General features: G+C 38.4%; 1 protein-coding gene across 1 annotated transcript in view; it reads left to right on the top strand.

The window, feature by feature from the left end:
• The first annotated feature begins 12,715 nt into the window (after positions 1 to 12,715).
• The window catches only part of LOC134206927 (uncharacterized protein K02A2.6-like), a 41,799-nt gene continuing 38,834 nt past the window's right edge, over positions 12,716 to 15,680 (top strand). Inside the window, exon 1 of the mRNA XM_062682669.1 lies at positions 12,716 to 12,744. Coding sequence (XP_062538653.1) covers positions 12,716 to 12,744 — 29 coding nt within the window. The remainder of the gene's footprint in view (positions 12,745 to 15,680) is intronic.

Here is a 15,680-nt window from a genome sequence, read left to right as displayed (position 1 = left end):
AATGACAGAGGCTCATGACAGCTCATAGAAGAAGTCGACCTTAATCTAACCTGGCTACAGGTAAAAGCGATAGCTGGTCGTCGCTCAGGATGGAGATCTTTCAAGTCGGCCCTTTGCTCCACCGGAGGCGTACAGGATTCATAAGTAAGTAATTAAATAATCTTCATGCTGCTAGATAAAACTGAACTTAACAGTAAAAATCCTCTTCAAAATTGTACAACACCCTTCAACCTACTTCTTTGACAGTTCTCCAATATCCATCGATATGGTAGAAAATATTCGGTGGCGTGGTAAATTCACATACAGCGGCACGCCGACGCGGCGACGGTATAAGAAAATCACAGGTCTAACTGGAAGTCGGCCATCTTAAATTTCAAAATAACGCCAAACACCAATTTCCGGCTTTCGCTCATCGAGCCCGTTCCGGCAATACCCAGTTTCTTAGGTTTTGTCAATCAAATAGACTGATAAACTTTTCACTTATCAATAAATTTTCTAAGTCTTTTTCAATGAAAAGGACATAGAAAATTTTTCGATGGTATTTTTTTACACGGATTTTCGAATTAACGCGGTCTTTTTTTACACGGATTTTCGAATTAACGCGGTTTTTTTTTACACGGTTTTTTTTTGCGAGGTACGTATCCCCCTCGTAAAAAAAAACCTGGGTGTATTTTTTTTTCTCCGGGTAATAAACGTAGTCCATCTTACTCCATTTAATCGGAGTCACTTTTATACCAGCTATGCCCTCGTTAAAGCGTTCGATGTTGACCTTTGGATACACTCATCTTCCGATTGATTTGTTGAAACAGATTTCGCTGATGGTACGGTGGCAAGGCTCTCAGCACTTGATACTTCTGGTAATTCCTCAGTTGTTGTCGGTACATCTGGCAATTCCTCAGTTGTTGTCGTTTTCAAACTTCCTGCGCTCTGCTCAACCGATGATATACAGATTGCTCTTTTGTTTAGACGACAGGACGTGAAAATGCGTAAATTTGTATTCAATGTGGACATTGGAGTATAACCGCTTTCAGTTTATCTATGGTGCTTTCGGTGAGATTTCGTAACTCTTTTGAACACTTTTTTCCATCAAACGGCCTACAACAGTTGAGAAAGCGGCTACTCATGTTGTTCGTTATATTCCAATAAACAAAATCACTTTTAAGTTTTTACTGACTAGTTTGGTGTCATTTGTTTGACTGAACAAAAAATTACCATAAGATCTTTAACAACATTTAGTGGTAGTATTTTTTTTGCTTTTTCGTGAGCATTGTCATGGTATGTACCTATCATGCATTTTTTGTTGTTGAAGATACCCGTTTCCTCCAGATCATAAAGTTTATTCTCTAAGAGGTATATTTTTTGCAGGTAAACTATAAACGTATACGTGTATATAAATCCTTGATTTTGCAGCTTTTGTCTTAAAATTAACATTTCTGATATGTTTCTTAATATCAACAGGTTTCAAAACTATTAAAAGACTCACTTGTCATAAGACGAGTTTATACCATCCCATTGAATTCCACCACTTAATTGTATCTTGACAGATACGTATTTCGACCTCAACAGTAAGGCCGTCTTCAGTGTCTCGTACTTTACTCGACTTCAGCCGTCTTCAGTGTCTCGTACTTTACTCGACTATTAAAAGAATTTTTCGCCAGTCACGTACAATGAAAATTATGACATTATCAATACTTTTGATCACAACACTGGATCGTGTCTAAGTTTCTTATAGATACTATGAATAATTAAATCAAAATATCATGAAAACAACTTATTTAAACAACGCAAAGCCCTAAACAATAAAATCTGCATCAAACTGCAATTCTCGAAATAACATACACGGAATTTTTTTTTTTACTGAATGTGAAAATTGTGAAATGTTTGAAATGTCATAACTTTTTTGTTTATTAGTTTACCATCACCAAATTTTTATGGTAGATAGCTAATATAATGGACCGTTTCGTAAAAAGTTACGTTACGTTCGTAAAAAGATAGGGTTTTGAGATATTTGAGTTTTTGTGACAATATTTTGTTTTACTGTGCACATTTTTTTAAGAACTATCATTTAGTTGTATAACTTTGCTGAAAAAATCATAACAATCGAACATTCCGTTTTTACTGTGCAGCTTTTTAAATATTTTTGAACCATTTTCACATACACCCTTCCGTGACTCAATATGAAGATTTGATATCGAAAAATGACGATTTCGATTAATATGAAAAACTGTGCAAAGTTTCAGATATTTTCGAAATGGTCGCTCAGGATCGACTGGCATGCCTCCGTGGAATGCCTCTATTGCGGAATATTCACTTTCCACACTAAACAATTCATCGACAAAACGTCAAACTATTTGGAAATTTTATTAACTGAATCAAACTTCCTCATAACATTTTACAAAGCTAGCCGCACACTTTTACTTCGGATCCAATTTCCGAATTAAAAATACCCACCGCTTTGTGCTGCGGATAAGTTATGTCTATAGACTCACTGATAATGTCACATGTTTTGCGAATCTTCTCTACACTTCACTACACTACACGTCGATTTCGGTAACGCCCACATCGTTACCACATGTTGTAAAAACTATTTAGTTACTCTTTTATTGTTGGTTGTAGTAACAACTACAAATCCCAACCGTCGATCAATGGTGGTGGGTGGGAAAGTCCTGTCGAACCACTGTCCGTCTGGTCTGCATAGTTCACTCGTTTGACTATCCATCCGCAAGGCACCAGAGCTATGGGTAGGCTTCTACCTGCAGCTGCAACACCTGCGACGGCCCACAATGGCGGAAACCCGGACAAAACCTTTTGTTCGTTTCGTGAAACACGTCTTTTTAAATTTCACACATGGTCGGAGTGCAACCAAACCGCACCAAGCGGCTTTTTGACTGATTTGTGATATTGTGATATTTTGTTCGTACAATTAAAACGGGAATCATTCCAAATCAATTTATGTGTACATTTGTTGTATGATATCCTCAGTTATAGTGTTGAGGCATATCCGATACGATTGACGATCAATTTACATATATTAAATGAGCTCATTCCAAAATTTGAGGATTGTAGATTGTAAATTTAATTTTTGGTGGCTTGTTGAAGTTAATGCTGTAAAGCATCTCCCGAACAAATTTGTATGGAACAAGAAAATTTGACTAAAGTTTTTTCGGGAACCAAACGATCTGGTATCATGTATTGAAACCTATTTTTGGTCTACTTTCCGGTGGTTAGTGTGGTGATTTGCTGTTAGCTGCTCCAATGCTGGAAATTGACTGCTTCAATATAGAATGAGGACACTGTTAATGCTTCAGACCCTAAGGCTTGTGCCTCCAGAAGTACTCGAGTAGCATAGTATATGTTGGATAACAATTCTAACCTCAAAATGAATTTAGCGTCCCAAAATTACTCATTGGTGGAAGATTAGAGAATATATTAGGTTTTGTCCGGCATCTGTATGGGGGCGCCACTGTGCGGCCGCCTGTCGTCGAAGCCAATGAGCAGTGGCTGGCTACTATCCCGGCGATTATGGTTGGATCTGCGCTGCTTATTTAGAGTCGATTTTTGCCCATCGACTAAAGTGAGCTGAGCCCCAAGACTAGGGTGGTCTAACCGGTAGTACCGAAACCGGTAATACCGGTATTACCGGCCAATTTTGGGTACCGAAAATACCGATATTAGAGACGGAAAATACCGGTATTTTCGGTATTTCAAATTTTGCTGTCAGTATCAAAAATCTGGAATAATTTTCACCTACTTATATCAGCTCAACTGCCTGTAATCGCATATCAGTACCATATGAACCGGTGCCAGCGAAAGTGGTACATAAACCATTTTTGTCAATTTTGAGTTTTTTACACCAACGGCTTCTATTTGCAAAGATAATAATGAAAAAATAATTTTTGGCAACTAAATCTGGACATATGCACATTTTATTTTCTGGTATATATCACAATGGCCATTTCGTTGCCCGAAAAAGTGGTACATGTACAGTTCTACCCACTAAAATCAGCTTATTTAAAAGAAAATTCAGCAACATGACTGATTTTACAACAGATTTCAATCCTATTTTGAATTTTAAGATAGTTTACTGCCATTTAGAATGATTTAAAAAATGTACATGTACCACTTTTACTGTCAACGTTTTTCGGTTTCTGTTTCCTTTTGTTCCCATTAATAGTGGTACATGTGCAATTTGTTCCAATAAACTTGAGTTTTGTCATAAACTTCGCTTATTTTTGCCTTTCTCGTACAACAAAGTTGTACCTGAAAGGCTTTCATTTCGCTCCCAAAACGTACTTTTTATAGAGCGCTTGTAGACCCATATTATTATATACCATTCGATTCAGCTCGACAAACTGAGCAAATGTCTGTCTGTTCGTGTGTGTGTGTGTGTGTGCGTATGTGTGTGCACATTGAAACATTAGACAATTTTTCTAGTACTAAACCTGAATCGATTTTGCTACAACAAGTTGCATTCGATGGGGAATGTTTTCTTCTTGTTCGCTATTGAATTTCATAATGATGGCACGTCTCAAAAAAATAGTAAATATTCAAAGAGTTATGAGACATCATTATTTCGTAACAAATAAGCTATCGATTTTCTAGGTTATGTTCTCCCAAGACACAATTTATTCGAAACCGGCACACTGACAGCATCAGCGTCTCTTGAAGATGGCTGGAGAGATATTCGATCCGCCATTGGTAGCACCGCAACCGCTGCACTTGGCACGGTGCCCCCGGATCGGAGAAACGACTGGTATGACGGCGAATGTGAGCAGTTAGTAGAAGAGAAGAATGCAGCATGGGCGAGATTGCTGCAACACCGCACGAGGGCGAATGAGGCACGATATAAACAGGCGCGGAACAGACAAAACTCGATTTTCCGGAGGAAAAAGTGTCAGCAGGAAGATCAAGACCGTGAAGAGACGGAGCAACTGTACCGCACTAATAACACACGAAAGTTCTATGAGAAATTGAACCGTTCACGTAAGGGCCACGTGCCACAGCCTGATATGTGCAAGGACATAAACGGGAACCTTCTTACGAACGAGCGTGAGGTGATCCAAAGGTGGCAGCAGCACTACGAAGAGCACCTGAATGGCGATGTGGCAGACGAAGATGGCGGTATGGTGATGGACCTAGGGGAACGCGCGCAGGACATAATTCTACCGGCCCCGGATCTCCAGGAAATCCAGGAGGAGATTGGCCGGCTGAAGAACAACAAAGCCTCTGGGGTTGACCAACTACCAGGAGAGCTATTTAAACACGGTGGTGAGGCACTGGCTAGAGCGCTGCACTGGGTCATTACCAAGATTTGGGAGGAGGAAGTTTTGCCGCAGGAGTGGATGGAAGGTGTCGTGTGTCCCATCTACAAAAAGGGCGATAAGCTGGATTGTAGCAACTACCGCGCAATCACATTGCTGAACGCCGCCTACAAGGTACTCTCCCAAATTTTATGCCGTAGACTAGCACCAATTGCAAGGGAGTTCGTGGGGCAGTACCAGGCGGGTTTTATGGGCGAACGCTCCACCACGGACCAGGTGTTCGCCATTCGCCAAGTACTGCAGAAGTGCCGCGAATACAACGTGTCCACACATCATCTATTCATCGACTTCAAAGCCGCATATGATACAATCGATCGGGACCAGCTATGGCAGCTAATGCACGAAAACGGATTTCCGGATAAACTGACACGGTTGATCAAAGCGACGATGGATCGGGTGATGTGCGTAGTTCGAGTTTCAGGGGCATTCTCGAGCCCCTTCGAAACCCGCAGAGGGTTACGGCAAGGTGATGGTCTTTCGTGTCTGCTATTCAACATCGCTTTGGAAGGGGTAATACGAAGAGCAGGATTAACACGAGTGGTACAATTTTCAATAAGTCCGTCCAGCTATTTGGCTTCGCCGACGACATAGATATTATGGCACGTAACTTTGAGAAGATGGAGGAAGCCTACATCAGACTGAAGAGGGAAGCCAAGCGGATCGGACTAGTCATCAACACGTCGAAGACGAAGTACATGATAGGAAGAGGTTCAAGAGAAGACAATGTGAGCCACCCACCGCGAGTTGGCATCGGTGGTGATGAAATCGAGGTGGTAGAAGAATTTGTGTACTTGGGCTCACTGGTGACTGCCGAAAATGATACCAGCAGAGAAATTCGGAGGCGTATAGTGGCTGGAAATCGTGCATACTTTGGACTCCGCAAGACGCTTCGATCGAATAGAGTTCGCCGCCGTACCAAACTGACCATCTACAAAACGCTCATTAGACCGGTAGTCCTCTACGGACACGAGACCTGGACAATGCTCGTGGAGGACCAACGCGCACTCGGAGTTTTCGAAAGGAAAGTGCTGCGTACCATCTATGGTGGGGTGCAGATGGCGGACGGTACATGGAGGAGGCGAATGAACCACGAGTTGCATCAGCTGTTGGGAGAACCATCCATCGTTCACACCGCGAAAATCGGACGACTACGGTGGGCCGGGCACGTAGCCAGAATGTCGGACAATAACCCGGTGAAAATGGTTCTCGACAACGATCCGACGGGCACAAGAAGGCGAGGTGCGCAGCGGGCAAGGTGGATCGATCAGGTGGAAGATGACTTGCGGACCCTCCGTAGACTGCGTGGCTGGCGACGTGTTGCCATGGACCGAGCCGAATGGAGAAGACTCTTACATACCGCACAGGCCACTTCGGCCTTAGTCTGAAATAATAATTGAGTTCTCCAAGCGCAGTTTTTCGCACACTAACGTCACTGTATAGAATATATATAGTAAAAGTGGGTGGTAATCTTGTTGCGGCAAAAATATCACCAATACTTTTGGAGGAAGACAGAACACATTGACAGGAATACAGCGAAGTCACGCACACCTCCATTCATTTGGAGAAGTCAATAATAATACACTGACAGCATAGAATACACAGCTTACACGGAAGAAAAAACCCATTAATGAGTTAAAAAGTACCTATTTTAAGATTTCATGTATACACTGAAAATTCTAGTTTATTTTTTCAAAATGACCTAAGAAACATATTTTCATGAATGAATTTTAATATTGCGATCAACAGACCAATATGATAGCTTTTGATTGCGGTACACAAATTAATTCATGGAAAAAAGGTGACATATGTTCTTTTTAAAAGTTAAGCGTTATTTCTGCCATTTCTTTCCCCTATGGGCCGATGTGAGACGTGAGAAGTGCGAAGAAGAGGAGTGAAAAGTAAAGCCCCAAACGCAATACAACGGAACGGCGACGGAAATGGCAAATTTGACAGAAAATATATGGGCTAACTGTCAAATTTTCCGTTTCCGTCGCCGTTCCGTTGTATTGCGTTTGGGGCTTTCAAGAAGTAAGAAAATGAAAATGAGAAATGAAAAATCACCAGATGATCCGAAATGAAAACAAAATGTTTTTCCAAATTTAATCTAGACTATCCTTTGAAAAGAGCTGAAATTTTTTTGCTAATATTTTCAAATGGATATAATAGAAAAACGACGCATCCCACAAAAAAGTGTTGTATGGGTGACCATCGCAAAATCAGTCAAAATTTCTAGTGAAAATATCGGAAACAATCCAAATTGAGCCCTACACTGAAAAAAATCAGTTTAAAAATTTTAAAGTCGATTTGCGAAAAAATGCTCTTTTTTTATTTAAATGAAATTTTGTCTCAAGATAGGTGATTATGTTCCCTACCAACCGTCCATACATCGCAAGCTGGGCACTCTTAAGGAAAAAAAGTTTTTCTAACAAAAACTTTTTCTTGTCGGAATTATTTTCAGTGTATTTTCATCTGAAATTAAACCAATGAAAGCCATCGTTATAGAACCCCAAGCAAATCTATTTTTATGATACATTGTCTAATTTAGTCACTAAATATAGTTTGTTTTTAAATTAAGAGTAATATTAAAAAGGGTTTATATCTTCAAAAAATATTATATTCCATTATTAGCTTCTTTAGTTGCGACCAGTTACGACCAAAACATTGTACTCTGCCTGACTGTACAGGAATAATTAATATGAGTATATATGTATACATATGTTAAAGACACTGAAAAAATCAATTCCGTCAAGAAAAAGTTTTTGTTAGAAAAACTTTTTCCCTTAAAAGTGCCCGGCTTGCGATGTATGGACGGTTGGTAGGAATATAATCACCTATCTTGAGACAAAATTTCTTCCAAATCAAAAAGAGCGTTTTTTGCAAATTGACTTTTATTTTTTAATTGATTTTTTAGTGTAGGGTTCTATTTAGAGTTTTTCAAAAGTTTTATTAGAAAGTTTGAATGATTTTACGACAGTCACCCATACAACACTTTTTGTGGAAGCGTCGTTTATCGATTATATCCATTTGAAAAATCAGTAAAAAACAAGTTTGACCCTTTTCAAAAGATAGTCTGCATCAGATTTGGAAAACCTAAGTATGCACTTTTCTTTTACAGCACCTTTTAAGTATTGACCAATAAATTGACAAAAAGTCAACTGAACAATAAGAACACTTTGCAAGTTCCCAAAAAGTCCTATTTGGCTTCATGCATTTCTATTACATTTCTCGCATAACTTTTCAAAAGGACCTAAGTAACATTTTTCCTTGAATTCTCTGTTAACTTTTCAAAAGCACCTAAGTAACATTTTTTTCATGAATTAATTTGAATACTGCAATCAATAGTTTTCATGTTGTTCTGTTGATTGCAGTACTCAAATTAATTCATTAAAAAAAATGTTACTTAGGCCCTTTTGAAAAGTTATGCGAGATTTATAGTACAGCAAAAAGCCATCTAGTAGAAAATCTAGATGGATTATTCCATTGCTGACAAACGTTCATTTCGAACCAAACACCGCAAGTTGCTGGTTGATTTTTTTGTCATATACTCTGTCTCGCTCAAACCAACAGCGAATAATCTAACGACTACTTTCACGAACACTTTATTGTCAGATTTTCTGGATATGATACACTGCGCGGCGTTTGTAATGTTCCCAAATGGGTACCTGCACAAAACTTCACGCGGCGAATGACTGTCGAAAGGTACGGCCGCGACAAACGATACACCGCAATGCTATTCATCCATAAGAATCAAGTAAACAGGGGTAGAAAGCGCGGCGGTACCTTTCATGAAAGGTTCGCCGCGTGCAATTTTGAGAAAATCAGGCAATAAGGACCAGCCACTTTAACCGACCGTGTCCATTTAGCAAGTATGGTGTTGAATATAATCTGTAGATTAAAAAACCAGTTTAATAAAGTAAAAAAACTCAGCAAGTAACCGCACAATATTGAGTAAAACAAATTAAGTGTGTAGCATTTCCACATTCAATGAATAAATTTCGCACCGTGTATACTGACAGCATTAAAGTTTGTATTGCTTCTTTTCTGTGCTTTATTAATGATGCTAACCTCTCAAGCAAAGCTTTCCAAAGCTTCAAATGTGGAACACGAAAACTAACACACGCGCTATAGAGACCGAAGCCGATGACTTTATCCGCTCGCATCAACACAGTTGTAAAAATTTCATCGTTGGAAATAAAAATCGCATTCGTACATGCTTTCTCGTGCGCTCGTTACGTTTGCTGCCATTTTTTCCTGCTTTGGAAGGAAAGAAGAGGCGTGTCATTGAGGCTAACTGCTTATTGGGTTGGGTGGTTTGGGTGGAATGATGGTGTAGTTTGGGCATTTGGGTGATTTGAACATAACGTTCGTTTTCATACACCTCATTATTTCCATATTATGCGGCTTTTTTCCATTGATATTTATGAGAATTGTGTTGTTAATTTTCACAAATGTACTTGTACAATTATTACACAAAGGCATGCAAAATCAATGTATGACATACAACTAGTTTTATTGAATTTTAATATTACATTGATGAAAAAACACTACGTGGGAATCGGCCCTAAAACAATTGTAGACGCGCTGTCTGGACAGTTAATCCATATTGTAGGTATTTTATAATGTATTTTTTAAAACGTGCCGCTGCGCTAATTATTGTACTATTTACCCTCGATCGCATATTTGTAACATATGCATTTTTTCCTTTCTCGTACAACAAAGTTTGTTGCCGAAAGGCTATATGATTGCTCCAAAAAAACTTTTGATGATAGAAGGCCCGGAGACCCATAGTGTTATATACCGATCTACTCAGCTCGACAAACTGAGGTGACGTCTGTTTTTTTTGTGTATGTATGTGTATGTGTACAAATTTTGTAGACACACGTTTTAAAACTTAGAATTATCCGATTTACTCGCAACAAGTTGCATTCGACAGGGAATTGTTTGCTATTGAAAATGGGCCCGATCATTGCTTTTCGGAATTATTGAAAAATCATTGTTTTTTCCCACAGGTCCCCCTTGGAAAAAAAATCAACAAACAATTGTTTTTGAATGGTGGCGAGGCAAAAATATTAAAAATGATCGAAAAAATGTGATCTATTCACCCAAAGAGCTTTTTTGACCTTTTTAAAGTGATTTTTTCAATATATTTTATAATGCACGAGAAAGGCATCATCACTGCTAGGTGGATTAATCTGGGTTTTTACTTCTATCATTAGGCACATCAGTCATAACATGTAGGTACAGTTTAGTTGTAAAAAAATGCAAATATGAATTTATTATTCGATGTTTTTGGGAAAATGCGTCTCCTGAAAAAAATACTCAATGTAACATGTACCACTTTCGCTGGCACCGGTTCAAAACATGAAATCCAGCATAGATGGGGCAAATATTTGATTACACGCAGTGAAGACTCATCGAGCAAAAAATACAACAATTAAATGCGCGCATGAGTAACTTTGCCCAAGTGAGCATCATTGACGACGTTTACGCTACAACAAAAATCGATCAACATCGTCATCAATCATACCTGTTGCTTCATTATTGCTGCGAATTACTTTTTCTTCAATGAACATTGTTTTTTTTTTGGTCTTTATTTGAGAGGTTTTCCTAGGGCATAGGGCCTCTAAACATTGTTGATATCGTCGAGAATTTTCCCGCAATATATGAAATTGTAAAAAAGATACGAGCCGTAGTAGTGGTTTTCCGGAGATCACCGGTGAAAAACGATTTTTTGCAAAAATATGTCCGTTCTGAATTCGTGGCCAGGACAGATCTCGACTATTGGAGAGTACATTGCTTCCATCTAAGAGACAGTGGTTAGTCCCAAATCAATATCTGTGGAAACGGATGAAATTGATGCTACTCTCATACAATAGTCTTGGCTTGTACCACCTTCGAATTTGTGCGAATTGCTCAATGCTAATGCTAATGCTAAATATGTCCGTTCTGAATTCGGAAAAGAATTTTAATTAGTGTTGAGAAAATTATTTTGAGCTTTTTAGTGGAATGTCTTCACTTGTCATAAGACGAGATTATACAATCCCATTTAATTCCACCACTTAATTGTACCTTGACAGATACGTATTTCGACCTCAACAGTAAGCTTGTCTTCAGTGTCTCGTACTCCAATCCAAGAGAGACGATCCAAATACGCCGATCTTTTTGCTTTTTTGAATAATTCTGCCGTGAAGCAATTAATCAGAGACGATTTTGGCATTTTCTTTGAGGCATTGATTAAGCAAGCGTATGGGATCTTGAAGCGTCTAATCATTCCTGATACGATCGTTGAAACTGAGACAACGACCATACCTGACGATCGGTACGAAGAAGATGGATATTTTTATGGTTTATCGGTTAAAGAAAAACTTGTGAAGAGACTGTAGCGTTGCTGGTGGCAAATACGTTGACGCCAGGATCCTTGCACTCAATCCGTAAAAAATTCTCCTACTATGAATCGGAAAGGATTAAGAGCACTGATTTTCGACGGTCTTGGAACCATTCGTCCTACTTCGGTTGAGAGGGCATTCTCAGTTGTTGGCAACATTGCTAACAAAATCCAATGCGGATTGGGAGATGAGTCGCTCAGTATGTAATATCTACTTAAGTTTCGCTTTGCTCAGCTCAACAAGCAATGATTTTAACATTTGAAGTTTGTCAACAAATATTGTTTTTCATCCAAAACTTTAAATCAAAAGTTTTTCTTTTACAACCTGAAATTTTCACAAAAACCGGTATTCTACCGGTATTACCGGTATTGACTTCATCAAATACCGAATACCGGTATTTAACAAAAATGGCCAATACCGACCACCCTACCCAAGACCAAGGTACATAGATCACTAGTTACAGTGGTCTAAGCAGTCGCTGGATGACACCACGCATAAGTAAGTAGTGGGGACAGAAAAAGTGACAGCTGGGGAGTTTTCTGGCTAGCAAAACGTGACTGATGTTTCCGAATCCATGACTTGAATTACGGTGTATTTTTGCTGGTTCGCGAATTCAGGATCGCATTTTTTTTACGTTTGAGTAGGGACACGGCAGGTATTTCCGTCCATCGCACGGTGCCCCCAGAAGCGAATATTATCGCACTTTCATGAACCTCCATGGTTTTCTCACGAAAAGAAAGCTTTGAGCACCAGGAAAAGGATACAGGGAGTTTTAAAATCTTTCATCGGTGAAATTTTGAATACGTCCTATTTTAAAATTGTACGGTTTTCCCCATATACATACATGTTAGCTGCAAAATATAAATATATAGTGCTTTCCTTTTCAATAGTAATTTAATCAAGTATTGTTGAAATGCCAGTAGCAATACAAATAAATGAATGTTTTTCGACATTCGGGTAATGTGTCCAGCCCAAGTGAGTTTGTCATACAATAAAACTGGTCGAACTATGAATGTGATGGCAACAGTGCTGAATGCGTAAGTTTTTGCTCTTAATTGCACAGTTTACTCTCCAGATTAGACAATCCAATGTTTTCAAGGTAATAAACCCATATGTCAAGACATGTTATAATATTGAGTAAGTGATATGTTCCTAATAATCATGAAGATCGATCCCGAAAAGCTCTGGAAAAGCTGGAAAGGAAATCCTAATAAAAGATATGAGCAAAGACCAATTCACTATTGCATTATCACGAAAAATTCAACGAATTTTATTGGATAATAGGTATTGTAAGAAAAGTGTCACATGTAAACATAATAAATTAAAACAAGCAATTAATATTCGCTTTCCTAATGCATCAGTAATTGTCTGAGCACAGAGATGTAAAATTTAATGATTAAAATAAGAACAAATCACTGGTATAAAAAATTTACATGGACAGATAAATCAACCCAAAACATGAGTTCAAAAAACCTACTGAAGAGAACATCGCAACAAAATTAACCCAAAATTTGGGTAGTTTTTCCTGTCTTTGATTCTGATAGAACGAGAGCAAGATGCAAGCACCTCACTGGGGTAGTTCGGCCCAATAACCTAAATTTGAGTAAATTTAATATTCTCAATTTTCTGTGTATCAAAGTTTACTTTGGGTAAATTAAACTTAGCTTTCAGTATTTTTTTACATGTGATTCAAGGCAAACTACCTAGTGCTAGAAAAGTAATTTTATTTAAAATTGGGTTATTGGTCCGAAGTACGGTTTCGACTGAAGACAACCCACTTTCGGGTAGCTTTGGTTTTCCGTGTAGCAAAAGACTCAATACTTATGCAATCTTTAAACGACCAGCTTAGCAAGTATTTTCCATCCAAATTACCTGATTTTGGCTAGTTTCACTCACTCGCAGTAGGAAAGAGATAGCAAACAAAAGTACCCACAAATGGGTAAACATTGGCATTTGCACACATCTTTTATTAGTATTGGCATTCCAAACACAGAACGCAAACTAAGTTGCGGCGCTTTTCATGATCGATCTTCATAACTTTTGAGAACATATCACTTACTCAATATTATAACATGTCTTGACATATGGGCTGGACATATTACCCGAATGTCGAAGAACATTCATTTATTTGGAAGATTTCGTATTGCTACTGGCATTTCAACAATACTTGATCTAATTACTATTGAAAAGGAAAGCCCTATATATTTATATTTTGCAGCTAAAACATGTATGTATATGGGGAAAATCATACAATTTTAAAATAGGGCGTATTCAAAATTTCACCGATGAAAGATTTTAAAACACCCCGTAACCTTTTCCTGGTGCTCAAAACTTTCTTTTCGTGAGAAAACCACGGAGGTTCATGAAAGTGCGATAATATTCGCTTCTGGGGGCACCGTGCATCGTCGTAGGGGCTAAAACCAACGAAAGCAACGTACATTTGCTAGAACTCCACTATTGCAGAACGTTTCTCCTAAGCTTACGATTTGATACGTATGAGTTTTACAAAAAAGCGTCTCTTTTATTGGTTTTCGAGACCATGACGAACAGACGAAAATACCTGCCGTGTCCCTACATGGTTTGCTAGATTTTTGCATCAAAATAAACTGGCCAACTCTCTCAACAAGGTGGTAAGGCGTGTTTGACGTATTAAATCACCTCCATTTAATACACATTGCTTCAGACTATAAGGGTTAAGAAAGAACATTTCACAAAACTTTATCTTTATATTGCATCAGTGCAGTTAATTATGCATCCTGAAGTTTTATCTTACAATCAATTCATCATGGATTGTAAATCTTTGATTCTCTGATGATTTTTCATTATGATTGGATCAAATGAGTTTCATTGGACATACTTTTCGAAATTTCTGAGAAATTTTAATCGTTCTTAAAATGTCTTCAATTTCAACTTATTTTTAATTTAACATGTAAATATATATTAGAAGCACTTTCAAAACTTACAGAAAACATATAGAAACAACTATCCTCATGCTTCGTAACGGTTTTACCAGTAGGATGAGCAAGCCTTCAGTTGGCTTTGAACCTGTTTTCCTTCGCAATTTTTTTATTACAGTTTGCGCTATTATTCCGTGTAATGGCGCCAATGGGATTTACGTTGGTACCAATGTCTCAAGCAATCGACAGACGCCACGACTCTACTTCCATATTTACCCTTTACCAAGATGTACTGAAAGACTTTAAGACTTTGAGATCTCTTAAAACAACATTCAATAAATTTGAACACACACATATTGATTGTAGAAATTGGTAACAAATGTTCATACATGTAGGTTGATTTGTTTTACCTTTCGATATGCTGCCACCACCAGTAGGTGGATTAATTCGAGTTTTTCTGCACACAAAGTCTCATACCAATAAATCCTGCATTTCCGAATCTGCGGCCAATTCTCGCCTTTTGTTATTTTTCGGTTCGGGAGATAATTTCTCTCGCTATGCTTCCGAAAGCATTGCACGGTTCAGGACACAACATTGGAAAGATGCAGTTTCTCACACTTCGACCTGGCGGATATGGAAACGGGATTTTTTTTTTGTGCAAGGAGATGGTTAAAGAAAACGCAGCTGCTTTCCTTTGGTCGTCCATTCCAAAAGAAGCGGTCGGTGGAATTTTCGGTATGGAGTGACATTCGACGATTTAATCTTAATCGTACCAGAAGACTTCTGCAGCGGAATAGCGAAATTAATGGAGTGTTAAGTGCATAGATTATTTTTGAACCTGAGAGCATGACCGACTAGTTCGTAGTTGTCATAGATGTAACTAGAGTCGTGGACTAGCGGGGGCCATGACCCCAGTTCAGTTGGAGGTGTATTTTTCTAATTCGCGGCACGCCTCCTGATTAGTCCAACATTTTGTTTTTGACGAATTGGGCGGATTTTTCGGTGTTTCATTTCAACACGAGTAATAAAAAACGAGAAATTTTCTAAATATAAATAAAATCAATGAAAAATTGAAG

Source organism: Armigeres subalbatus, chromosome 1 (genome assembly GCF_024139115.2).
Source record: "Armigeres subalbatus isolate Guangzhou_Male chromosome 1, GZ_Asu_2, whole genome shotgun sequence".
NCBI classification, from domain to species: Eukaryota; Metazoa; Arthropoda; class Insecta; order Diptera; family Culicidae; genus Armigeres; species Armigeres subalbatus.
Note: the sequence above shows the minus strand (reverse complement) of the source record. Positions and strands in the feature narration are given on the sequence as shown.